Source organism: Poecilia reticulata, chromosome 6, assembly GCF_904066995.2.
Source record: "Poecilia reticulata chromosome 6, P_reticulata-male-v2, whole genome shotgun sequence".
Lineage (NCBI taxonomy): Eukaryota > Metazoa > Chordata > Actinopteri > Cyprinodontiformes > Poeciliidae > Poecilia > Poecilia reticulata.
This window is the reverse complement of record NC_088835.1, coordinates 2,712,899-2,740,835: the sequence shown is the minus strand read 5'-3', so window position 1 is coordinate 2,740,835 and position 27,937 is coordinate 2,712,899. Positions and strand designations below refer to the sequence as shown.

At 40.7% G+C, this 27,937-nt stretch overlaps 1 protein-coding gene and 1 long non-coding RNA gene across 7 annotated transcripts in view; one reads left to right on the top strand and one right to left on the bottom strand.

Annotated features, from left to right (window-relative positions):
• Positions 1-760, bottom strand: part of LOC145551893 (uncharacterized) — a 50,698-nt gene extending 49,938 nt beyond the window's left edge. Inside the window, exon 1 of the long non-coding RNA XR_014087757.1 lies at positions 410-760. This is a non-coding gene — a long non-coding RNA (uncharacterized LOC145551893). The remainder of the gene's footprint in view (positions 1-409) is intronic.
• Positions 87-27,028, top strand: tesmin (testis expressed metallothionein like protein). 6 transcript variants are annotated; one of them, XM_081607641.1, is made up of 14 exons: positions 105-232; positions 1,044-1,085; positions 1,194-1,453; positions 2,514-2,606; positions 2,836-2,917; positions 3,023-3,106; positions 3,736-3,859; positions 4,533-4,561; positions 6,580-6,665; positions 8,134-8,205; positions 14,120-14,222; positions 14,856-14,984; positions 25,713-25,816; positions 26,383-27,028. In XM_081607641.1, the coding sequence occupies exons 2-14, from the start codon at positions 1,062-1,064 to the stop codon at positions 26,564-26,566; spliced, it is 1,374 nt and encodes a 457-aa protein (XP_081463767.1). In that variant the 5' UTR covers positions 105-232; positions 1,044-1,061; the 3' UTR covers positions 26,567-27,028. The 6 variants fall into 6 exon arrangements, with proteins under 6 accessions (XP_081463770.1, XP_081463767.1, XP_081463771.1 ...); XM_081607645.1 differs by having other exon boundaries at positions 106-232; positions 1,044-1,080; XM_081607642.1 differs by having other exon boundaries at positions 106-232; positions 2,836-2,911.
• The last annotated feature ends 909 nt before the right edge of the window (positions 27,029-27,937 follow it).

Genomic DNA, 27,937 nt, shown 5'->3' with positions numbered 1-27,937 from the left:
AACCCAATTATTCCACCAAAGTGGGACGTGGTGCTGGCCAAAGTTCCCGGATGTGTTCTTGCTATCACATTCCATCCGTCAGTTAGGGTACCAGTATCAGTTGCCATGGTGATAACACGAATAAAAAAAAAGGAATCAGCTTTGTGACAGTCAGAACTACATTTTACTCTCGTATCCTTCTGAAATCAGACTATCTGACATTGGTTTAAGATTGGCTCAAGAAATAAATAAGGTAAGCATAACTTAACGAGCCACAGCTTGTTACAGGACCTTTGTGTACAGTATAGATAGGAAACAGCCAGACTTTATTGCTTACTGAGCCGTTGGGTTCAGACTATGAATTCAGTTAGTGTTATCAGTGACAACATAAAAAAGACAGTGAAACTAAATGAGCAGCTCGGGTCGTTACCGTGGAAGCAGCAGGGTTGCGGGCTGTCGCTATGTCGCTATTAGCCAGCTCTTTAACCAGCTGCAGTCATATCCCTCTGGCTCTGCTGGAAGCGGTTATCAACACGGATTTCCACACACCCTGACTCAGTTTACTTCGCCCCCCTGATAGTTCTTCTGTAACAGTTATCCAGCCTTTTCTTCTTTGACATAATGTTATAATTTTGTGTGCACATTATACTGCCACCACCTGGAGAGAGGTGGCTACTGTGGGAAATGACTACATTTCAGACGAAGTCAGCCGCATGTAGCAGACTCGCTTTTGAATAACTGGTTTTACGTTATTGAGATACTTTTCAAGCTCTATGTTGTACCCAAGGGCGTAGATCCCATCTCATTATTTGGGGGGGGGGGGGGGGAGAACCATAAACAAGGGAAATGTTTTAAGAGCAATTTTTGGGGGTCGGCAAAACTACAGTAAAATGTGGTTTACTTTTTTTGGTTCAAGCTACACCATCAAAAATGACTAGCAAGTGGCAATGAATAACATAAGTGTTTTTCTCAATAAATAACCTGCTGAGACCCATAGAAGTCAAACTAAGATTCAAATGTTAATAAATAAGTTAATAAAATTCCTCATAATTGATTTATTGCAGTGGTTCTCAATACAAGTCATGTGTCACGTCACCAAAGGTTATGTGAGTTTTTATATCACTACAGAGACTCTGTTAAAATGAGCTGATAAATGTACACTTTACAAAAGACAGAAACCAGAATCAGCTAAAGAATCATTCTTCTGATTTCAGGACAAAACAGGTTTCTGTGTGGGCATGATGAACCAGGCTTTGACTGAACCGAATGCTGGACAGTCCACACAGGTCTATACTGAAGATGAAAAGCCTCCTCAGAAAGATCCCTGCTATGAAAAAGAGAATGTCCATGAAACCTGTTCTACTGTGATTCCTGTTGGAGCAGGAACTTGGGGTGATAGCAGTTTATCATGGATCATTCCCCATACTTATCAACAAATCATCTCACCAGAGATTCTGGACCCATTCAGCTTTAGGTAATGTGATTTATTATGTTTTATCTCCTGATAAAGTAATTTTGCTGCACTGTTGTACCAGTACAGTGGATTTAAAAAATATTCACACCATTTATTTCTACTTTTTTTTAACACAGTATTACACTGTTAACAAATTAGACCACTGTCAAGATCATTTGAAAGCATTTTCGACCTTCCAGTGTGATACAGTGAGTAGAATAAGTATTGATTTCCAATGGAGTCACTGACATAAATGTTATACCAATTCTTGACAGCAAATGAAGTCATGCAGACATACAAACAAGTCAAAAGCAAATTAGTCCAACTTAAGTTCTGGCTTTTAGAGCCATAATGGTCAGGGTCAGTGGTGGTTCTTGTCATGGGCAATATGGCACTCTGCCCAGGCCACCATGGCATTTGGGGTAGAACAACCATCAAGGAAAAAATGTCTGTCTATTGCTTATTTACATGAGCATAATGATACTGGTGGCAGCATCATGATAAGGTTGTGTGTGTTTATTTTTAATTGAAACTGTTTTTTTAAGGTAGATGAAATAATGAACATTTCAAAATCAGTTTGGAAATAAAACTTTCAGGTTTCAACTAGTAAGTCTTGCAATGCGTCTAATCATATATAAAAAATAAATAGACATTGCTTCATCAGAAGAAAATTGAAGATTTGGAAAGACCAAAAGGCAAATAAATTAGGTCACTAATAAGTTAGTCACTTGGACAAGACTTTAATGAGAGATGTCATGCATTGTAGCAGATTTGGAGAACTTCTATGAGATTTATTGAGTATAGACCACAGGAAATTAAATGCTGAAGTTCAATCAAAGTTGCTCAAACCAAGTATTAATTAAGGGCGGCCACATTTTGTAAAAACTGATGCTTACTGTTTTGTTTTTTAGTGACAGTATAAACATCACATTACAGATGGAAAAAAAAGGGAGATTATTCCTTATGGTCTAATTACTTTACAAGGACTTTGCTTTTTACCATGGGTGTGTTTGGTTTTAAGATCTACTGTATAAGAATCTCTGAATATACTTCTAAACTGCCCAAGTTGTATTCATCTCAGATTTGAGTACCCATATCAGGCCATGCCGTGTCAGCTGACCTACCAAAACTACCACATGGAAACCCAGATGAGCCAGAACCAACTCACTGCTGAGTATGTCTTCATTCACCCCTCACTACAAACACAGCTTCTCTAAAGACATGCAGTCCTACAACTGTCCAACTTGAACTTCAGTTTATTTTTAGTGTATATTTAACAAACCTGGTTGTGGGCATTGGAACAATACACTATTGTGACGTGGGGCTCCGCAACCTTAATATATCATAGTTAAAAGATTGTGTAGTGCTGTGGTTGGTGACTTAAGTTACTCTGATTTCTCCAGTCCTAGTCCTTCCTACAGCAGCCACCTCGACTCAGCCTCTGCCATTTGGTCGAATAAGGAACCAGTTTTCTCCAATGTAAGGGTTAGTTCAAACATTCAGAATCAAGTAATGGTTTAACAGATTAAAGCAGATTGCATACATCTGTTTTTGTTTCCAAGAGTGTGAGGTTTCCCTGTGCTTATTCAGGTGGACTTGTACAACCCTGTACCCATGGAAAATCTGCAGTTTCAGCATCAACCTACTGAAGTTGCATCTCACATCACTCAGACTGTAAGTGCAGCTAGTTTTTTTCAATTCGGTAGGTAAAAATGCATCTGCAAACATCACACACAGATCTTTAGAGTTCTGTGTGTAAGAGTATGCATGTACAATTTAAAATTATAACAGACAGATAGAAACTTTATTTCAGACCCCAGGTCAAACTAAAACAAAAAGAACAAAATAAACAACCAAATAAATTGACATCTGCTGTCATCTAAAGATTAGATCAAATTTAATATAAAATGCCAGAAAAGGTAATAACAGACAACTGTACCAGTGTTTCCACAGCTGTGAATGGTATCATGTAGAGCTCAGCCATGGGTTTACTAAGGTCATGATACTTTTATTTTCAGATTCATTTAAAATATATATAAACGTAACCCTCCTGCAGTCTTATCTCAATGTAAAAGTCAAAGTAAAAGTTCCTTTAAGTTAAAAATGTTTAACTTTTAAATTAATTCTACACAAAATGTAAGTTGTCATTACTAAACCAAAAGGATTAAGTGAGATTAATGTAAATAAGTCCGTAACTTGAACTACACAGCCCAAATAGACTTTTTAGACTGTACAATATTCCCACATGTTAGAGCCAGGGGTCAGGATTAAAGTAGTAAAGATAACCTCTTTTTAATTGTCAGGTGATGTATGACGTCGTTGGAGGTGGACAAGTAGTGCTAGTTACTCCCCCCGATGCAGGACCCACATATCTGTCCCTGGATTCTGCAGAAACACATCAACACAATAAAATGACCCCAGGTGAAGGTTAGGATGAACTGAAACAACAGAGATTATAAAACTGTTTCCGGCTTCTTCCCACAAGCTCTCACCAGCAGTACTACAACACTCAGACTTTTTTTAACATGCTAGAACTGGCCTGACATTATGGACTAATGCTGCCATACCAATCATCATGCAGTTAAACATAATAAAACATCATTTCTAGCAGCTGTACTTGATTTGCTTTCCTTCACATAGCTTCCTTCATCTTTCCTTTGTGATAAGGTTTTTACTGCAAAACATACAGGCTGGAACGATCCAAGTCAGATAGTATCAATTATACAACCAATAATTAATATAGTTTATAATATAGCAAAGAGCAACTTTTAGAAGAAAAGAATCATATTAGTGCCCGTATTGGTTCTGAATGGAGGATCAGAGATGAAGGAACTCTTCTTTCTTCAGAGATGAAGGAACTCTGTTCCTTTGGATTTGGATTGCAAGTCAGGATTGTAGTTTGGGTGAGGCAGAGAAAAAGGGCCAGACTCAGTCATTTCAAAGGTGCATAAGGTGAAACTTAGGCAGGTGCACCTACATATACATATTAAAGGGGGACCTTTAATCTCTTAAATTCTTAATTTCATTAAAAGTGTTAACTAAAAACAATGTCATGAATTTTGAAGTAGATAGTCTCATAACTCTTCATTGTTTTTAACAGTTGCCAGTGTGTTGGAGACTCCCAAACAAGTAAGAGAAGATTTCTGTATTGCATCTCCAACTGTGCCATTTTAAACTTGTTAGTCTTTAATAGTTAGATACAGAGGTGGGTACTGGAGTCACATGACTTGGACTCGAGTCGTTAAAATCACGACTTGAGACTTGACTTGAAAAAATGCTCAAAGACTCGGACTTGACTTCGACTTTCATGCCATTGACTTGGGACTTGACTCGACTTGAAGCTGTTTACTTGAAAAGACTTGATATTTTTTACTCAAAGTCTTAAAATTTAAAACACATTATTTATAAAGTGGCGTCATTAATTAATTTCACTCATTCCGTATCAATATGCGCAGACCGTCCCTCTGTTTTTCCTCTCTCCTAATGTATGTATGTATGTATGTATGTATGTATGTATGTATGTATGTATGTATGTATGTATGTATGTATGTATGTATGTATGTATGTATGTATGTATGTATGTATGTATGTATGTGTGCGTAGCTGCAGCTCAACCAATCAAATTAACAGGATTTGGACATTTAAAAAAACGCGGCGACGCTGCAGAGCTCAGGGAACGAAAGACGAAATAACGGCTCGAATATGCTTCCGCGAGTAATTTCTTTTGGCTACGTAGGTTATGAACTTTCGAATAAAAAACGAACTGCAACTTGTAAAACATGCAAGAAGAGAATATCGTATGGAGATGCACCGACGTCCAACTTTGTCCGGCATTTGAAGCTTCACAAAGATCGGTAGGTGGCGCTTTTCTTTTGCTGTAAGATAGTTGACTATCTTCGTGTTAGCATGTGTACTCCGGGTGAAATTGGTGATGATTTACAATAAATCCGGTCCTTCAAATGCCTCCACAAATAATGTGCACCGTGTTATTAGCTCAGGAAGCCGGTGGATAGTGAGCGGGGCTCCGGAACAGAAAGCAGATTCTGGAGCTGAACTCAGGGAACAGAGTCTCTCTGTCCCATTATGACGATGTATCGTCTAAGGATGGTTGGTGTATTTGAAGACATCTACGTTGGGAAATTATATTGACAATATATCGTTTACTGCAGTCAGTGCATTAAGTCAACTGTTTTTGACTTGATGCACTGACCGGCATGACTGTCACATGTCGCACAGAACCCATTTCCAAGTATTATAGCTTTGCTGGAAAAACAAATTTAAAAACATCTCGTTTTTTTTGGCCATCATTCAAAAATGTCTGTAAAAATAAAAATTATACAATCTCACTGACCCTGAATATAACACTAAGTGGGATAGTTAACTGAGTAAGACATAAAATAATGAGCTCATTATTTTGTGTTTAGTGATTTTGACCAGCTTGATTCACACAACATGTTTTTATCAATATTGAGATGTGAAATTGGCTGTAGATTTAACCCACTTGGCCTGACAGATATTTTACCATCACATCCAAATTCAAAACCACTCCACTTTATTTGCAATGATTTTGATTTTTTCATGTGGTTTATACGTTTAAAACAGACCAAATACAGTGACTGTCCCAAATAAATTTTGTGTTTAGAAGATCTGGCCCATATTTACGGAGGACTGAAACTAACATACTTAGAAATAAAAGCAGAAAAATAAATGCACCAGACCTTCCTGAGTTTACGTGTGATAACTTCATATATACTAATTTCATTTTTTGAAAACTTTTTATTGAATATTAAGTTTGACAGAACTGCGCACTAAAGAGGTCCAATTTAAAAAATGTTTTTTATACTTTGTGATCAGCTGCACATGTTCTATCATTTGAGATGAATACAGATTTTAAAAAGAACAAATGGTCAAATATTTGAATTCTATGTATAATTGCAAATTATATAAAAAAATAAAATAAAAACGACTCGAAATTACTCGAAATTAAAGGTTCCTGACTTTAGACTTGACTCGACTTTTGCCTGTCTTGACTTGAGACTTGACTTGACTTGAGGACAGAGACTTGAGACTTGCAACACAGTGACTTGGTCACACCTTTGGTTAGATATTTATCATATCCATTTATTTAGTGATGTATTTATCCTCAGCATCCTGAAAACCATCAGACAGCTTGTTCTCTGTATGAGTGCAGAGTTCAGACAACCAATATCCAGCCTCAGACCTCTCTGCAGAGGTAAGATGTTAAAGCTTTTTTTTAAAAATAATAATCATGAAAATGACAATAAAATTACTGTTTTTCTATAACTATTTTTGCTATATTATATATAGACATTCTTATAAAAAAGTATGCATTTTTTATGCATGCCTAAAATGAAAGTTTATTTATGCAGCACATTTACAACAACCTCAGTTGACCAAAGTGATGAAACAAAACAATTGTATTAAGTTTGGTTAGAAAAGAAAATTATAAAATGTAAAAAATACAAATATGAATAAAAGCCAATGCATACTTAATTTCTCAAAAAGAAAAACTTGAATCAGTGAAGTACTATTTTTTTGTTTTGTTTGTTTGTTTGTTTAACTGGTGTTGAAGGCCAGGGACAGTAATTGCGTTTTCAGTCTGGACTTAAACTGATCAACTGACTGAGATGTTAGCAGACAAAGGGAGACTGTTCCACAGGCTGGGTGACGCCACAGAGAAGACTCTGTCCCCTCTAGTCTTTACTGGGCCATAGGGACAGGCAATAAAAGCTGATCGGTTGATCTCAGGGTTCTGGGTGGACTGTAGGACTACAAGAGTTCACTTCAGATAGGCCCATAGAGTTTAGACACGTAAAACAATCAATAAAACCTTAAGTTATACCTGATAGGGGTGGTGCAGGGGCAAAGCACAACCCACGCATTAAGGCCTTGGTCCTCGTGGTGGTGGTCACAGGTTCGATTCCCGGCCTGGTGACATTTGCCGCATGTCTTCCCCCTCTCTCATTACCCTCTTTCTTGTCAAACTACTTTCAAATAAAGACCATTAGAACCAACAAAACCTAAAAAAAATTTGACCTGAAGAGCAATAGGGAGACAAGAAAGGGTCTGCAAAATGAGGTAATAGATTTACGCCTCCTTGTTTTCGTCAACAGACGGGCTGCAGCATTTTGTATGCTCTGCGGTTGCTGCAAGGAGCTCTGGTCCAACAATAAATACAAAGAGTTACATTAATCTAACCATGATGTAGTAAATACATGGAATGCATAAATGCCCTCTCAAAATCAGGCAGAGGATTAAAGCCAGTTTCTGAAAGACACTGGCTTTGATAATAATGCTAACATGCTTATCAAATTTAAACATGCAGTCAACCATCACACCCAGCTTTTTCACTGTCATGTCCAACCATCGAATTGCATTGACCGAACACCAGGATCTCAATTTTTTCCTTATTTAGGTTTTAAATAAATTTGCTTTCAGCCATGCCTGTACATCCCTAAGACAATCCTGCACAAACAGCAAACTGGCTGATATTTGTCAGCCAGTTTGCTGGCTGACAAATGTAGGTGAGATAGATTTGAATCTCACCTACATTGAAAAGAGACTTTGTGCTTTAAAAAACACAAATGTTCATTTTTATCAGAGGACTGAGTCTGGCCTGTATCTACATTGATGCCGATTTAAAACTGACTTAAGTTGACTTTCATCCTTTACCCTTGTAGACCTGTTGGAGCTTTGATGGAGTTGAGATCCAAGAAGCCCTGCCACTGTACCAGATCAAGGTGCCTCAAACTGTGAGTCAACCATCTTACATCTAGCTTGCTTTTAATTGTGTTCACCTCTAAAATAGCTGAAAGCTAGCTTTTACCTAATCACTTACCCCCACTCTCTTTGTTTGAGCTGAAGATGTTGTTTGTGATGCATGTCTTAAACAATTATTCTTAATTATTATTCAGGTGTGACAAATATTTTCTTCTCGTTGTGTCAGGCTACATCGGAAATTTACATTAGTATTATATTTAAACCCCTCTCCTTGGGCTGCCATCTTATCGTGATGGAGGGGTTTGAGTGTCCCAATGATCCTAGGAGCTATGCTGTCTGGGGCTTTATGCCCCTGGTAGGGTCACCCAAGGCAGACAGGTCCTAAGTGAGGAACCAGACAAAGCGCAGTCCGAAGACCCCTTATGATGAACACAAACTTTGGACATCGTTTTCCCTCGCCCGGACGCGGGTCACCGGGGCCCCACTCTGGAGCCAGGCCTGGAGGTGGGGCACGATGGCGAGCGCCTGGTGGCCGGGCTTTTACCCACGGAGTCCGGCCGGGCTCAGCCCAAAGAGGAGACGTGGGTCCCCCTTCCGATGGGCTCACCACCTGTCAGAGGGGCCAAAGGGGTCGGGTGCATTGTGCTATCGGCGGCAGCTGAGGGAGGGGACCCTGGCGGTCTGATCCTCGGCTGCAGAAGCTGGCTCTTGGGGCGTGGAACGTCACCTCTCTGGTGGGGAAGGAACCGGAGCTAGTGTGTGAGGCTGAGAGGTTCCGGCTAGAAATAGTTGGCCTCACCTCGACACATGGCTCTGGTTCTGGAACCAGTCTCCTTGAGAGGGGCTGGACATACTTCCACTCTGGAGTTGCCCACGGTGAGAGGCGCCGGGCTGGAGTGGGCATACTTGTTGCCCCCCATTTGGGCGCCTGTACGTTGGGGTTCACCCCGGTGAACGAGAGGGTAGCCTCCCTCCGCCTACGGGTGGGGGGACGGGTTCTGACTGTTGTTTGTGCTTATGGGCCAAACGGCAGTTCAGATTACCCACCCTTCTTGGAGTCCTTAGAGGGGGTACTGGAGAGTGCCCCTCCTGGGGACTCCCTTGTTCTACAGGGGGACTTCAATGCTCATCTGGGCAATGACGGTGAGACCTGGAGAGGCGTGATTGAGAGGAACGGCCCCCCCGATCTGAACCCAAGTGGTGTTCTGTTGTTGGACTTCTGTGCTCGTCACGGATTGTCCATCACGAACACCATGTTCAGGCATAAGGGCGTCCATATGTGCACTTGGCACCAGGACGCCCTAGGCCGCAGTTCGATGATTGACTTTGTCATTGTCTCATCGGATTTGCGGCCGTATGTCTTGGACACTCGGGTGAAGAGAGGTGCGGAGCTGTCCACTGACCACTACCTGGTGACGAGTTGGCTCCGGTGGTGGGGGAGGAAGCCGATCAGACCTGGCAGGCCCAAACGTGTAGTGAGGGTCTGCTGTGAACGTCTGGCGGAGTCCCCTGTGAGACGGAGCTTCAACTCTCATCTCCGGCAGAACTTCGAACACGTTCCGGGGGACATGGGGGACATTGAGTCTGAGTGGACCATGTTCCGTACCTCCATTGCCGAGGCGGCCTATCGGAGCTGCGGCCGCAAGGTTGTTGGTGCCTGTCACGACGGCAACCCTCGAGCCCGTTGGTGGACACCTTCGGTGAGGGATGCTGTCAAGCTGAAGAAGGAGTCCTACCGGGCCTTTTTGGCCTGTGGGACTCCAGAAGCAGCTGATGGGTACCGGCGGGCGAAACGGCATGCGGCTCGGGTTGTTGCTGAGGCAAAAATTCGGGCGTGGGAGGAGTTTGGAGAGGCCATGGAGACAGACTTCTGTACGGCTTCGAGGCGATTCTGGTCCACCATCCGTCGTCTCAGGAGGGGGAAGTAGTGCAGCACCAACACTGTTTATAGTGGGGATGGTGCGCTGCTGCCCTCAACTCGGGACGTTGTGGGCCGGTGGGCGGAATACTTCGAAGACCTCCTCAATCCCACCAACATGCCTTCTGTTGAGGAAGCTGAGCATGGGGACTCTGGGTTGGGCTCTCCAATCTCTGGGGACGAGGTTGCCGAGGTGGTCAAAAAGCTCCTCGGTGGCAGGGCCCCGGGGGTGGATGAGATCCGCCCGGAGTTCCTTAAGGCTCTGGATGTTGAAGGGTTGTGTTGGCTCACGCGACTGCAATATCGCATGGACATCAGGGGCAGTTCCCCTGGATTGGCAGACTTGGGTGGTGGTCCCCCTGTTTAAAAAGGGGGACCGGAGGGTGTGCTCCAATTACAAGGGGGTCACACTCTTAAGCCTCCCTGGTAAGGTCTATTCAGGGGTCCTGGAGAGGAGGGTCCGTTGGATAGTCGAACCTCGGATTCAGGAAGAGCAGTGTGGTTTTCGTCCTGGTCGTGGAACACTGGACCATCTCTACACCCTCAGCATGGTCCTGGAGGGTGCATGGGAGTTCGCCCAACCAGTCTACATGTGTTTTGTGGACTTAGAGAAGGCGTTCGACCGTGTCCCTTGGGAGGCCTTGTGGGGGGTACTCCGGGAGTATGGGGTACCGGGCCCTTTGATACGGGCTGTCAGGTCCCTGTATGACCGGTGTCAGTCTGGTCCGCATTGCCGGCAGTAAGTCGGGCTCGTTTCTGGTGAGAGTTGGACTCCGCCAAGGCTGCCCTTTGTCACTGATTCTGTTCATTACTTTTATGGACAGAATTTCTAGGCGCAGCCGAGGTGTTGAGGGGATCCGTTTTGGTGGCCTTAGGATCGCATCTCTGCTTTTTGCGGATGATGTGGTCCTGTTGGCTTCATCGGAACGTGATCTGCAGCTCTCACTGGAGCGGTTCGCAGCCGAGTGTGAAGCGGCCGGGATGAGGCTCAGTGCCTCCAAATCCGAGGCCATGGTCTTGAGCCGGAAAAGGGTAGAGTGCCTTCTCCTGGGGGTAGGGGGCATGCCATTGCAGGGGGGGGGGCGCGGGATGGATGAATTAAAAAAAGCAACGATGAACGCTGTATGTGCTGGGGTTGGGGGTGTGGATGGAAGAGTATAACAGGGAGTCTGTTAGGGCTGTATAAATAAATCGATTTGGCGATATATATCAATATTTTCCGCCCTCAAAGTATCGATTTTTCATCCGCTAGTATCGATCGGTTAAACCATAGGGGTCCATAGCCTTATAGTTCTTTTTAACGTCTAGTTTGTTACGGCGTAGCAGGAAGACTCCGCCTCCCTCAGTCTCACTTTCAACTTGAGCTTAAAGTGCACATTATAAACTACACACCAGTTTTTAAATTGTGTTAATTGTGTTGATAGGCCAAGTATAACTGGAGTTATGCTAAAATTAGTAAACCATATTTTTCCGAATGTCAGAGAAATGTCAAAAGTGCCGCCATTCTCCGGCTTTTCCGATTATGTGAGAGGGAATGAGCTTCCAAACATACAAAACGAAACGAAACATTAGATTCCTGTGTTTTTGGAAATGTGAAATCTTCAATAAATAACGACGGGCTGTATTTTGTTGCTGAGAAACAAAGTAAAGTTGCGCAAGTAACCGTGAAAGAGAAGCGGAAAGTAGTAGCGGCGCGAACGGAGCAGCTGCAAAAGCAGTGAGATCGCGAAATTAATGCACATTTCGACTGGTAGCATTCACTTCATAATTAGTTTTTAGCTTAGCGGTTTCTGTTCTGTATATAAAGGATTACCTGAAGAATGAACATGGGTTGATAACATCCGGAGCGGGCGCGCAGCGGCGCTGTGTTTTGAGCAGGAAGACGAAGAGGAAAAAACCCCTGCCGGAATCCGCGGCGCAGTGAGGATTTCCCTGGTAACAATGGCTGATCGATCATTTTTATTGGCAACAGACAAAGAGTATCAGAGACTGAGAGAACTATGAGATCCTGGCAGTCTGAGAGGCAGCTACTCAGAGATCCAAGCAGGGGAATAGCGGCGCTGCGTAACTGCAGGGAGTCGATCACTACGGGGTGAGACGGAGCCACTACTTTAGCAGTTAGAAGAAAGCAGCTTACAGGCACGGCTAACTCCGGGAGCCAAGGTGGAAACGCCTTTTCCCCCATAGTCCAAAAGACTGCATTTGTGGCTGCATTTTTACTCCAAAATGCAGCCACAGTGTCCAAAAGACAAAGCATAAGTGCAATCATTTGCATATTGAGAGTCTACAGAGGCTGATAATCTCCCCACTCTGCTCCTGGATTTTTGTGTGGGTGTTTTGTTTTGCATGGCGCATTGCTGCCATCTGTTGGACTTTTAGGGAACTGCTGGACTTTTATGTTATGTAATCAGTACGGTTGGTAGCGGTAGAGCAGATGAACACAGTATCTGTTATGAACACGGCATTCCGGCCGGGTTCTTCAAGCAATGCCTGCAAGTAGCAGTTTATACTTCAAAATGAGCCTTTATGTTAACATATGATAAAATAAGTAACTTGTTTATTGAAATAGTTTTGGAAATACCTGCGGGCGATTTGATTATGTGCTACGTCATTGCTAACTAGCAGGCTGCTAAGATTTCTCAGGTCGTTACATAGCATTGCCGCTCATAGCATTCAGAGGTAGCTGTTTTATCAGTTGTACTTCTAATGTGTGTAACTGAATGTAAAACACTTCTGTAAGCTGCTCTGAGCTCATCCTGAGTTGTTTGTGTTTTGACAGTTTCACTCCATTCTACATGGAAATAAAGGAAGAACTAATTAATCCAGACTCGTGTGAAAGGAGTTTGGCTGATGGTTAGTTTTGGTACAAGACACCATAGCGAGACCATTACAAAGTGAATCAAAATTGGAAATAAAAGAAGAAAGCGCCCATTAAAACGGAATTAGGTTTTAATAGGGAATTGAAATTTGAAAATGTTGTTGATCAGTTAAATAGCATTGAGGGGAAATGCTATTTAACAGTTTTTAAATAATACTGGGATCATTATGAGAATATGAGGTGTAGATATTAGGATCCAGTAGATGGCAGTAGTGCAACAATAATGGATACAAGCTGCTGTTGAAATCTAAAGAAGAAGGCGCCCATTTTCTTTTAGCACATGCTAGTAGCAGACACGAAGGATGAGCACTTTTACTGTTACAGTTACTGTCCGGAAACGACCGTAATCAGTTCAGTTAAATCTAAACTTGGCAACTTTTTCTTTTTTCAAAGTAATAAATGTGATATTCAATTGACCTGTTATGACTCAAATTTTGACTGTCCGCCCCCCTCTGCTTCTGCTGCATCATTGTGGAAAACCTGGGGCGGCAGAGATATCTGCGGTTTATATGTGTATGTTTACTGGTTAAAAAAAAACTTTGGGGTTGTGGTTTATAGTCCGGTGCGGCTCATAGTTAGGAAAATACGGACTATAATCCATCCTGGATTTTTTCTGTGAAGAACCCAGAGAGGGTTATTTGATTGTGCTTTCTGGAAAACAATACATTACAATACAATACAAGCAATCGTCTCACTTTTTCTGTTACAAACTGACTCCGGCCCCCGACCAGAGAAGGAAAACGTTATGTGGCCCTCACAGGAAAAAGTTTTGGAGACCCCTGGTGTAGTTGGTGCTTTTAATCAGTTTTCAGTTAACTAAATTCAAGTCTATGGAACACAAAATGTCACTAAAATCACTGTCCTTCTAAAATCTTTCAGAAAATTGTAAAAATGCACGGAATCGTATCGAATTGTATCGCTCAACAAATATTGTGATACATATTGTATCGTGACCAGAATATAGTATATCGTTTCATATCGTGAAATTATTGTATCACTACACCCCTAGAGTCTGTAAGAGTCTTTTTACCCCCCTGCAGAAAGGAGCAGAAAAATTATCCTTACAATGTATCAAATACAAGGCCACACACACATATGTAGAGCATAAAGGGATTCAGTGTTATTTATTTGATGTTTTTGTATCTTTCAGCTATTGCGAGTGTTTCGCCAATGGAGTGATGTGCAGCAACTGTGACTGCTCTAACTGCCACAACAATGAAGAGCATGAACTGAAGCGCCGTGAAGCAATCAAGGTTTAACAACCCAAGTTCTCTGAATCATGAATTTATTTGTAAGACTAGAGTAACTAGAGTATGCTACATCAGTAGTGTCAAAGTATTTAAACACCTATGTGCTAATTGCATATTGCTGGTGATGTAAAATATCATCCTAGTTTTTGCTTATGGCTTGTTAACACAATTAGTTAATCAGTCAATACAATGGCAACTGCTCAATGCATTTAAACATCTAGTTGTCATAAAGATGTCTTGCTGAATTTCAAAGTGAGCATCAAGCTGGGGAAAAAACAAGGTTTACATAACTCTGACTCTGAGATGATTGCTGGATGCACTGATTTAAATTTTGAATACAATTACTGGTCTAACAGACTAGCAGATGTGAAGATATGGGAAGACTAGACTACCTGAATTGTGAAGAACAATCTCTGAAATTTACACAAGATGGTTAGACAAAGAGAAAATTTCAGTAAGCAGCAGCTGTCTGGACAACAATATCTTGTTTATGTCAAAGGTCAGAGAAAAAGCAGCAGACTGGCCTGAGATGAGCTGCTATTGATCTTGGGAGGCAACCACCGGTCATTCTGATTGGAAATGTTTGAAACTTAAACATTTTTCTCTTGAATCTTGTCTTGTTTTCTGGTTTTGCAGTTACGTAACCCCAATGCCTTCAAGTCTAAGCTTGTTGACTGGAAGACAGGAAAGGCCAAAAGTTGGAACAACAAAGGCTGCAACTGTAAACGCTCAGGGTGCCTGAAGAACTACTGTGAATGCTATGAGGTAACTCCAGCACACACAGGCACGCACACACACACACACACACACACACACACACACACACACACACACACACACACACACACACACACACACACACACACACACAACACATCTTAGGGTCAAACCAGTCTATGTTTTAGTTAATGGAGTTAATAAGTTAACTCCATTAACTTATTAATGGAGTTATTAACTCCATTAATAACTTTTAATGGAGTTAATAACTTTTAATAACTCCATTAAAAGTTATTAATGGAATCAACTTTTTTTGTCCACATTCCTGTGTTGCTTTTCTATTTGTATTTGTCTATTTCACATTTTCTCACAAAGTCTTGTCTACTTTGATTAACTAAGCAATTATATCACAAACGCCTCTTTTCTTGGAGACAAACTGCTTTGTCACAAGTAGTCAACTAGCACAGAGGTTCCCAAACTGTGGGAACCTCTGTGCTAGGTTCCCACAGCACAGGGGGGGCGCAATGGCAGGGGGGGCCATTGCGCCCCCCCTGCAATGGCCCCCCCTGCCATTGCAGGGGGGGCGCGGGAAGCTGGATGAAAAAAACATCCAGCGCTGTATGCGCTGGGTTTTTACCTTAGAATGGCCAACTCTCTTATTCCTATGTCAATTTGATACAGTAGAGGCTTTCACACTTCCCATATCTGTGTCCTCTGTCACTTTTATCAGCAGTTAAAACTGTTTAATCCGTTGTTAACGTGGTAACCTGTTTTTCCGAGCCACCTTTAAACGCGACATGAGCGCTACGACACTCGCGCTGGATTTACACCTGTGCCGCAGTGAAGGAAACCTCCTGCTGCTGTGCAGAGCTACGCAGGTGTGTGTTAGTCATGGCAGCAAACCAGCAAAACGCAAAGAACTTTGCAGTTTTTCCGCCAAACTAACCGACTGAGTTGAGTAAAGCTCTTGGATGCAGGTAACGTTAGCTAAAAGATGACTAGCTAATATCAATACATCACCTTAAGCTTAACAAGTAGCCTGTAGGCTACTGATGTTGTTGTCTATGCTCAGCTACGTACATTCATTTTGCCCCCAAAAAAGTTGACGACTCCCCCGCCCCCCCACCCGCGTCGTTCAACCAGACAGCCATTTCTAATCCATAGGGGGGCCCAGAAAATGTTTGGAAATCACTGGGGAGGGCGCAGGAGAAAAAGTTTGGGAACCACTGAACTAGCATAAGATGCCAGAAATTCCACAACTTGATAGTGGGGGGGAGGGGAATCAAAGTGCAATTCAACAGAATACAATTTAATAAAATATGATAAGCAAAGGCAAACTGAAGAAAAATGTTTTTTCTTATATTCAAATAAACGCTAATTTTTGATAATAGCTTTTAGTTTGTGGCTCTGTTCATTGCTTTGTTGGTTTTGTTCAAAGTGCTGCATCAAAATAATCCAAAAATGTTAGAATTTTGTGTCAAATTAACCTAAAAGTAGACTCTGACTCTTAAGTTCTGAAATCAAACAGCATATCACTCAGTAAGGTGATTGTTCAGGTCAATAAACATGGTATTGCTACACCATGCTGGACTAATGAACATGTATGATGAATATTTTTGTAGTGTAATAGTATTTTTTGTAGGCATGGAATGGTTACCAGTTTTCAGGATAAAAACATTGTGTATAGTTAAATTCATAACTCCCCAACCCCCCAAGAGAAGGAGCTTGAGGGTGAAGGAGCGACGCTCACTCGCTCTAATAATTATATGAGATTGAAAACGGACTAAATTGAACAATATTACTTAAGGACTACTACTTTATCTTTAAGTAATATTCTGATTATAATTATTATCTATTGCACATTCCAGATTTCCTGGAGTACTGGGTGATCTACAGAAATTATTAAATTACTTGATGACTTGTGAGCTGTGTGATTTCCATGTTTTGGCCAACATTTAAATTATGCCATTTCAAATCAACAAAAATCAAGGCAGTTGAAAAAGCAGGCAATCGTGAGAATCTGGTTAAGAGATTTCAATGAAAATGTTTCATTTCAAGTATTTCTGTAGGAAAAGTTGTTGCCAGAAAGAAAAGCATGTTCTTTTAGTTTGTGGTTTTCAACATTTAATTAGGAGTCTGGGATCTAAATGGCCACCCCGGCGCGCAGTCTTTCTCTTCTTATTGCGTCAGAGCTTGCTCTGCAGCAATGTAGCGATAGCTAGCAAAACTACTACAAACACTACACACACCACAAACTCTAACACACTTATAGTCTAAAAAACCCATCTGAAACACTCCTAGTAAAATCCACATCATCACTGCGCTCTAGTCTCTTCCCGTCTCCAAAATTCTCCACAGCGTCTCGCACCACGTGTCTCCGTTCTACCTAGCAACAGACCGTCAACACCTTTTCATTGGTTGTTTCGAAATGTGGTACATTTAGACATAGACATTAATACGTAGACCAGAAGGTCAGAACTACAACATGGTGGAACACTCAATTAATACAGAGGAGGGCTGAGTTGGCATTTAAGAACTACATAATGATGGAACTACAGAAGGAGCAGGGGTGAAAGTAAGGGGGTATGGCAGGTTACTGCGTACCCCTAAAAGATTTAGCGGGGGTACGCAGTACCTGCAAGAGAGAGGAGCGGGTGTCTGCTGTAAAAAATCAATGGACCTTACCACAGGATCTGCGTTTCATTGGCTAATGCCCATTTTACGTCACAGCGCAGCTATCACGTGCCTTACCGTCTCACAGACTCATGCTAATATACATTGTGGACTACCAGACTGACAGAAAGTTTTCGCGTCAGGACTCCGGGGGGGGGTGGGGTAGGCCTAACAATCATAGTGGAAAAAAAATTATTATTCTTTGCCATTTTCAAGTTGTTAAATATTCCACAAAATGAGCAGATAAAAGATGAACAACATGCCAGTTTAACATTTTAACTATTTGCAAAAAGACTGAGCTCTGCAACATTAAAACATGGATAGAACTGTAACTACATTAATCATAACTCTTCTTCTCTTCAGTGTTTCTGTTAGTTTCTGGTGGTGCAGCTCTGTGCTGCCTTCAGGAGAATAGAACATCAGAGCATCATCCATAAAACTTCACCCACATGGCATTTATTGTGCAAACCAGAGCTTTCAGTGGAAAAACTAAAGTTCCAGGTCCTTTTAATGCCATACAAATATGAGACAGAAACATGGATTATATCTTTATATAGACCTGACTATTGTTTTATAGATTAATAGTTTTACTGGACAGAAATGACAAAGAACAAATTTGTTTCTTAAGTCAAATTGAAAGTGTCATGGAGTCATCAGCCTCATGACATTAACACTGACATGAAAAATAATATTGAAGAAATAAATATATCAAATCTAATTAAAAACATTAATAAGTGATCAGTTCTTTACTGTTATGGTCTGTAAGATATATTTATTCTCAGTACTAGATATGGTCTCAACAAACCCATGACACTTCAACAATATTATTTTACCTTTTATGTGGAAATAGTGTCCGTTTATTCTTGCCATACAGTCCTCTGTATTAATTATTGCTCGGAAGGTCTTGCCATACCAGTTTATTCCTCTGTATTTACTTTAGTTTTTTAGTTTATTCTTGCATTTTGTTATTCATCCATTTCAGTTTAGTTTCATTTGATTAGTTTTATCCTCTCTTGGTTTATTGCTATGTCCACTTTAGTTTCTTTCTTGTTGCTAGATTTATTTGATCGTTTATTGACCATCAGTGATCTTCACTCATCACCTGCTGCGCCGCCTAATTGTCATTTGTTTCACATCATGTGTTGATTTGTCACTGTTCAGCATCGGATTCTCTGTTTTTATGCCATAATTCACATCTAGTTCGTCGCTCCGTTTTATGTACCGCTTCAGAATTGCCAAAACATATGTACAGAAATACCAGACAAAGTGAATCACAGCACCTTCACTTCTGGAACTGATGCGGTGAGCTACCAGTAGCAGGAGAGGAGCTGCGCCAAGAAGCTAACAGAAGCTAACAAACACTGAATAGAAGAAGAGCTGCCATCGATACAGTTGCAGCCAAGCATGATTTAATGTTACACAATACAGTTTTACCAAGTTGCTCAAAGTCTAAACTGGTATTGTTGTGGATTTAAGGTGTAAAGTTTACCTTCGACCAAACGCCCCCCAAAGGAATCCCACCGCCACCCTTTTGTAAAAATGTCCGCCAGCGGCCCCTGCCGTCCTCTGAACGCCCCCCGGGGGGCGGTACCGCCCATGTTGAGAACCGCTACTCTAAACCATGAATGCCCGACTTACCTTACAAGAACAGTAGGTGTCAGTGATCTTGTCCACAGCTATATTTATGCTGAGGATGTGAGGATCTGCTGTTTTCCTCATCGATCGGTAGCATTTAGCTGTGACACGCAAAATGTTGGAGGCATCCCGTGGCTCAAACACCTTGATGTCGTCCAAAAAAGATGATATGAACTTGTTGGTTCCTCTGTCCATTGTCATGGCTGATATTTTTTGAAAATCCGGCAGAAATCCAACACTAATTTATAAATACTCTGTAGAGTCAGTTAAAACAAAATATGCCATGTTTAGACATAGAAACTAAGTCCCGCGAGGCTTTGTTTGTGAGCAATGCAGTCACATGGGACTGTCGAGGGGCGTTTCTGGGCGGAGCTTGGTAAGGTCTATGGGTTCACTCTGCAGCCGTGAGTTATATATATATAAAAAAAAAAAAAATTCCCTTCTCACCCTCCGCGGGTGGTCTGTTTCATCCTCTGAGCTCGGGTCCTCTACCAGAGGCCTGGGAGCTTGACGGTTCTGCGCAGTATCTTGGCTGTGCCTAGAACTGCACATTTCTGGACTGAGATGTGTGATGTTGTTCCTGGGATCTGTTTGAGCCACTGCTCCAGTTTGGGGGTGACTGCCCCGAGGGCCCCGATGACCACAGGCACCACTGTGGTCTTCACCTTCCAGGTCTTTTCCAGTTCCTCCCTGAGGCCCTGGTATTTCTCCAATTTCTCATGCTCCTTTTTCCTGATGTTGTAGTCACTTGGTATTGCTACATCCACCACAACGGCTTTCCTCTGTTCTTTATCCACCACCACAATGTCCGGTTGGTTCGCCATTACCATCTTGTCTGTCTGGATCTGGAAGTCCCACCGCATCTTAGCTCGGTCATTCTCCACCACCTTTGGGGGTGTTCCCCACTTTGATCTCGGGGCTTCCACTCCATATTCTGCACAGATGTTCCTGTACACTATGCCCACCACTTGGTTATGTCGTTCCATGTACGCTTTCCCTGCCAGCATCTTGCACCCTGCTATTATGTGCTGGACTGTCTCAGGGGCCTCCTTGCACAACCTACACCTTGGGTCTTGTCTGGTGTGGTAGATCTGAGCCTCTATTGCTCTGGTGTTTAGGGCCTGTTCCTGGGCGGCCAGGATGAGAGCCTCTGTGCTGTCCTTGAGTCCAGCTTTCTCCAGCCATTGGTAGGTTTTCCTGACATTAGCCACTTCAGTTATTTGTCGGTGGTACATCCCATGTAGGGGCTTGTCCTCCCATGATGGCACTTCCAGCACCTTGTCTTCTGTTCCCCATTGCCTGAGACATTCGCTGAGCACATCGTCCGTTGAGGCTTTGTCCTTGATGTATTTATGGATCTTGGATGTTTCATCCTGGACAGTGGCTCTCTCATATATATATATATATATATATATATATATATATATATATATATATATATATATATATATATTAGAGGTGTGCCGATAGATCGGTCACCGACAGGCACATGCAGAGGGGGGAGCTGGGGGTGCTTGAGCACCTGCCCTTTTTGCTCCTTGCCGCAAAGTGCCCTTTTGGTCAATTTTTTTATTTTTATTTTATTTTATTTTTTGTATTATTTTCTAAGCCCTCTTCTGACACATAACATGTACTAAAATTATTTTTATTATTTTTTGTACAACATAATAAGCCCTCCGGTCACCTTGTTACCTTTGACCTTTTGCCCTTGACGCATGACGCAGTTGCCTTTCGCGCAGTGAGATAAGGCGGCTAACTGGAGCTAAACATAGCGAACGTTCCAGATTACAAAACAGTTTTTGATGAATAAAAAAAAAAATGTTTTTGGTGAATAATGTGGAGTAGACTGCTTGTCAGATGACGGAAAACGTTGAAGTATAATTTCTGCTTCAGCTCGGAGTCGCGGTTTAAGCAGAGAGGTAATGAAATACAACAGACACTGACAGGCCTCTGCATCTGCCTTTCTCTGAGGAACTACTGAGCGGGAGGAGACAGCCAGGTGAGGAAAAACTGTTCTTATCTACCGATTCAGTATTTTTATCATACAAACATTAGGTTGTTGTTGGTGTGCTATTAGCTAGCTGCTAGCTAACGACTTTGCTAGCAAAGCAAGATGACTAAAAAGCTTCTCCCCTGTATCTTTAATATCAGTCATTCTTTAGTATTTATTATGCAATAAGGGCACATCGCCCGTCCAAAACCGATCATCTCCATAATGGATATATGTCCAATCTTCTAATTTCCTTTGCTGCATAATGTACATTTAATTTATTCTGGCATTAGGTAAATGTATCTTGAAGGAGAATAACACTTAAATAAGTGTTATTCTCTAACCCTAACCCTAAACAAGGATATTTATTTAGAATTAAAAATAACTTGCCCTGAATTACCATGATAGATATAAAGTGTGTAATTAATGAAGGGAAAAAAACTCAATCTAGACTTTACGTTTAGGGTCTGGTTCGCAGAGTATGCAGTTAAATTTTTTTCCCTATTATTCAATGGGGGAAAAAAAAAAGACAAGAATTGTTTTGATTTCATTGTAAATCATTGTAATGATTTCTTTTTTAAAAGCAAGTCGTTTTGTTTAAAAAACTTTTTTTAAATGAAATTTTTGTCTTGTGAACTTAAAAGGTTATTTGCCAAACAAACATTTATTTGCACACATCAGAAATCTGCAAACGATGTCATGTGAGAATCACAAGTAAAACTTTGAGTCAAACAAAAACTTAGAATAGCATGAACATATTTCTGACATGCACAAATAAGTTTGTTTTGCAAAACAAATTCACTTCATGAGACAAATGTGTGATTTAAATGCTTAAAAAAGTTTTTTTTTTAAGCAAAACTCAGTAGGCTTTTCTCATGGTGACATGCATTAATAATTCAATATTTGCTTTTGTTTTTTTCTTTTTTCTGCAGTTCCACGTTAAAGTTTGATGCAGCTCTGCTTTCCTGAATGGACCATCTTCATCTCCACTGCAGCAAACAGGCAGATCTTTTTTATAGATTACAGTCCACTAAAAGGTTGCATTGTGCCCTTATTTATATTTTTAATGTGTAATTCTGTAAAGACAAAATATGTCTGGTGGTCTAGCTCTGATTTACATATCTTGCTAAATTGTGGGTTTGAATATTGCAATACTTTCCTGTAACAAAATAGACCTGCAGAAAGAAGTTACTAATAAAATATTTTACATATGTATAGTTGTATGCTCTGTATCGAGATTTCCTTTAGCTTTTAATGCATCTCACAATTTTGTAATTTATCATTGTTTATTAAACTCTGAACGCTGAGTGGCTTTATTAATATTCTGTCCTAGAATGCGGTAAGATGTGCCCTTTTTTTTTTTTGAGCACCTGCCCCTTTAGTGGTCTCTGCACGGGCCTGGTCACCGATCATAATTGGCCGATTTTCGTGAAAAAGTGCATGATCGTCTTACATCGCAGCTCGAAGACATGATCGGCTCTTGTTGCCGATACCGATCACCTGCATCTCATTTCGCAGCCTGCCTGTGCTGGTCTCCTCTTTCCTTCACACTGCGCAAACGCACAGCAACAAATCCTAAGCGATGTGGAACTATAACGCACTGAGTGACTGGGGACGTTTGCGTGTTGCGGCGGGAAATTGAAGCACGTCAAAAGGCATCAACACCACGAAGCTAGTACAGCATAAAAACAATTCCATACTTCATGGAGTTTGGCTACATCGAGGCTCACTGCAGTAAAAAAGACATACGGAGGATCAGATAGCAGGTAAAGCAGCGCACAGCTACAAACACTCACACGGATTAGCATGTCGGTCAGAAAGCTAAACAAATAATCCGCAAAATTATTTAAGTCTTCGAGCTGCGATGTAAGATGCTGGTTCTGCTCTCGCTGTTGAACCGCTGCTACGCTACAGGTAGTAATATTTCACAGACGGAGCGCCGCTTCTGCTCCACCTGGTAGTGACTCTCACACCAGGTGGAGAGTTCACTACCATGTCTGGAAATTCCCTCTGTTTAAAGCTGCAGCATCTAACCTAAAAAAATACATTTTACATACGTATTAAAACTTTCGCTGTCCTAACATGAGACAGATAAAAGCTAAAAAAATAATCGATCTCCTCCCTGTTCTGCATAATTACTCCGCTCAGTCAGAAACAGCCACTCAGAACTAGCAGTAATCAGCTAGCCGCCATGCTATCAGGAAGTTTTCATTCAGTAACTCTGGATTGTTTATTGTAATGGATCCTGTATTTGCCTTTGAATGTTAAGTTTTATACTTGAATTTTTTGGCAATGTTGAGAGGTTTTATTTTGGCTCTTTGCATTATTTAGCCTCTTCAGAGCCTTCATATGTTATCAGTCTGTTAAAGATAGTATTACCGATAGCAGTACAATTTGCAGAATGCCTGTTTTGTTTAGTTTTCTTCTTGGAAAAAGTTATTAAAAACAAGTTTTTGTCTAAATTAAGGTGAATTCATGGTTCCTTTTTCCACATAATGTAACCGGTAGTGTTTATGATTAAAAAAAAAAAAAAAAAATAATGATTATGTGATCGGTATCATTGATCGGCCCTCATGGGTGATCGGTATCGGCAGAAAAAAACTTGATCGGCACATCTCTAATATATATATATATATATATATATATATATATATATATATATTTTATTTTTATTTTTTTTGGTCATAGTACCCTCAAGAATTTAAAACTACTTTCACCCCTGAGAAGGAGGGTGAACAGAATGTTATAACTACAGACGGGGCAGAATTTTCTAGGCATTATATAACTGGTTTAATCCAACCACTGTTACACTGTTCAGAACAGTGTTACCACTGTGGCCATTTAAAATTAAGCTTACTGAAAATTTTAAAATAAAAGCCTGTATACTTCTCTCAGGTCTTTATTATGTTTTTCTCTCAGGTTAATGCAGAGAGAGCTACAGATATAAATTGCAGTACTATCGGAGACAAGAAATTGCCCTCTTATATGCTTCAAACGGTTTTCGGATCACTCTTGCGGATCCTGAACAGGAAGTAGCTGTTTGGACTGCTTTGTTCAGAAAAACTAACTGCTTCAAACAGTTAGAATTCAATCTCTCCCTATGTGTCTAACTCACATGACAGTTGAGCTGCTCTTTAGAACTACAATGACTGAAGGTCAGAACTACAACATGGCGGAACTCTCAGATACCACACATTAGGGCTGAGCTGGCATTTAGCTTGCTGTTTTGGGCATTATATAGCTGGACTGTTACACATTGGATTAATGTGGCCATTAATCCAATGTGTAACAATAATGAAGCTTACTGAAAATTTCAAAATAAAAGCCTTGACATTTTTCACATCAGGTAATGTGAAAAATGTTTGGACTTTATGTGACTGGTTTAAACAAACTACTATAACACATTGAATTGGTGAGGTAGTTAAAATGAAGCTTACTGATGGTTTCAAAATAAAAGTCTGCATATTCCCCTCAATAATATCAGCCTTTTTTATGTTCTTTTTTTCTCAACATTAACATTAGCACAAACATTAGCATTTTACTGCCCTTGACTAGTGTTAGCACTAGGCTTTTACCTAAAGTTAGCTATTAGCTAATTTTCTCATTAATTATACATGTTTAGTATACTGAATGGAGCAAATAAAATTAAAACAACATGGTCCTGTTGCTCTACATGCTACTGCCATCATTTAGGCTAACATTAGCATATTGGCTAATTTTAGCTTATGCATTAATTTTAACATAATGAATGGTACAAGTACAGCTTAGTCAACATGCTTCTGCCTCTCCACAGGTTATTGACTACATTGCAGCTTTCTTTAGCATCAATGCAAATTTTTAGCATCATAACGCTGGGTCAAAGCCAACGGGCACACTTTGGCATGCCCCGTAAAATTTCTGCAGGGATTTTCTAGTTCTGATCTTTCATCCTCACCTGGGGAAGGTAATCCTAATGAATCCAGTTTGTTTCGTAAAACGGTTGAAATAAGTCCACATAGCACAGGAATTAAGGAACTCCGATCGCCCTGCTGCCACATAGAAGATGGCGGACGCTTTTACGTACGACTCAGCGCTCCATGAGGGGTCTACATATTAATGTCTATGCATTTAGACCCCACAAAATAATGCGGAAATGATCGATCATATTTCTGGCATTATTTTGAAGTAAATAACAATAAAACCAATATAAAAACACCACTTTTATAAAGTTTGAAGTCCGTGCTGTCCAACAGAGTTGAAATGAACACTCGGTATACCGTCCGTGTTATTACGAAGCCTTATAAATGCGTCACGTGCTTGCCCGCTCCAGAGCGGGCATCGACTCCTAATTAACCTTGATGAACAATTTCTGTTGGATCTGTGGTTTTGCTTATTTTCCACAGTTTTAACAAACCTTGATAACACTGAAAAGCATGATATATTTAAGCATGCTAATTGTGGAGTGAAACTGACGTATCACATTCTTATTTCATTTGCAGGCTAACATCCAGTGTACTTCCAGCTGTAAATGTATTGGCTGTTTGAACCATACAAACAACTCTCAAGTGGATGCCAAGGGGGACGGGGGCAAAGTGAAGAACAGGTGGGTCTGTCAAGTTTAACTTGGAACATTTTGTGGCAAGATTGAAATTTCCAAAGTATTTTTTGTGTTTTAAGCTACTTCTTTAAAGACAGAAATCACCTAATTTAACTCCTGTTTGAAATTTAACAGTTATTTTTGGAGCACTTTACAATAGACCTTTAATAATGTTTGGTCATTCTGATTGGATAAACAGCTTTCTGCAATGCAACAATGGAAACATGCACATTATGTCATGGATGTTTCCTCTATTAGCCAATCACACTCAAGTTTACAAAATAAATGACTTATTTTTTGGTCAAATAAACCAGTAGAAATGATTCTTTCATACTGATTTTATTTTGTTTATCACAAACAAATAATCTGCATGATGTACGGTGTGTTTATTTGTTGTTTGACAGCCCATCAGGAACACACTGCATTTAAACAAATGAATGGAAAATGTACCACTTCTTTATGATATTGGTGATAGTTACCCATGTCTACTACCAATAAATGAAACGTAAAAGTAAATCTTTATTTTAACTGATGTGCATAGCCCCTCGTCTGTATGTGTTCTGTGTTCTCAGATGTTCTCAGTTGGTGTTGACCTCTGAACGGGTGGAGACTGTATGTGGATGTTTGCTGACTAAGGCAAGGGAGGCTGAGATGGAGAACAAGTCACACACCATGGCTCAGCATTTGGTCCTGGTGGAGTTCGGACATCATCTCTCAGAAACTGTCAAAGCCATGTTCAACTACTGCCCACAGTAACACTTTCCCCATGAAGGACCAGAAAATCTCTGGAGCTCTGTGGTGAACTGAAAAGCTGGACAACATCTGCACTAGCTACACAATTAGCATGTTTGAATGTTCTACAGACTGTTCTGTTGTTTTAAAATGTTTCCTGGCATTTTGTGAAACTTTTATGAATTCTTTAGTTTGTTACATAACCCAATATAGTTTCTTTCCCATTTATTTGTAATTTGTCGTAGTTGTATTTATAACAAAAACAATATGTATGGTTCCATTTAATGGAGCAGCACTTAGCATTTATTAGCATAACACAGTTAACCAATGTAGCATTGTACTAATCTTAATTGTTCAGTTCACTTTTGTCATGTAAACACTGCAACTTTTTGAATTTTTAAATTCTATTTTTAGTTTTGTCTTAATAATTGACAATATCAGGCAAATTAAATAAAATACTACACATTGCTTTTCGACCATTTGAAATCAATTGAGTATTTTCTAAAGTCTTTGGGACTGCTATTTTTAAAACAATTGTATATCTTCATATAAAACACAATTTCTATATAGAGACGTATAGTCACAGTCTTAACCCTTCACCTGCCAGACAAATGCGAAGGTCCAGGCCAGTGGTGCTGTGAGAGTCAAAGCTGCTCCTAAGGGCTTTCAACATGAGGATGGACCATGAGATCTCTCTTCAATAGATCTCATGGTCTGCTGAAGAAATTAGTGGATGCTTATTTACCTGGATTACTTTAGCCTGGCTTGACATAGCTGCACCTGAGCCTGGTTTCGTCTTGGTGAAAAGGATAAAGCCAGGATGAACTGATGGCTTTATCTCTATGTCAGCCTGGCTTTATCTCTGATCCTGGATTTCATAATCCTACTTTTGTGAAACAGCTCTGAGGTCATTTCTCTAGGTTTTCTTTTGACTTGCACCCATTTCATATAACTGCCATTATCAAAACCAGACCTTGTCCTACGCTATTTGTTTCATCCAGAGCATATGGGTTCTTGGCTGTTGAGAAATGATTGATTCATGAAGATGTGGACTGTGTTGAGGTTTTAAATTTTACCCAATTTCTAACATTTGCTCGTGACGTATGTAATGCACCATTTCAACACTAGGAATCACACTGAAAATTGCTTGCGCTGTAAACAAACAACCTCCACTGAAAAGTGCAGCTCTAAATGAGGCAGCTGTTGATGTTAATTGAATATTTGGAAGTGTGACAAATACACAGGCTGAAAGACTTTGCTGCCATTGTTAAAACTACAGGCAGACTATAACAGCAAAGAAAGTCGATGTCATCGTTCACAACTTCTCGTTCTATCTACTGATTAGCCTGGTAGGAAATCTAAAAAGAATCGGAGTGAAGTGGAGAAAGCCTAGAC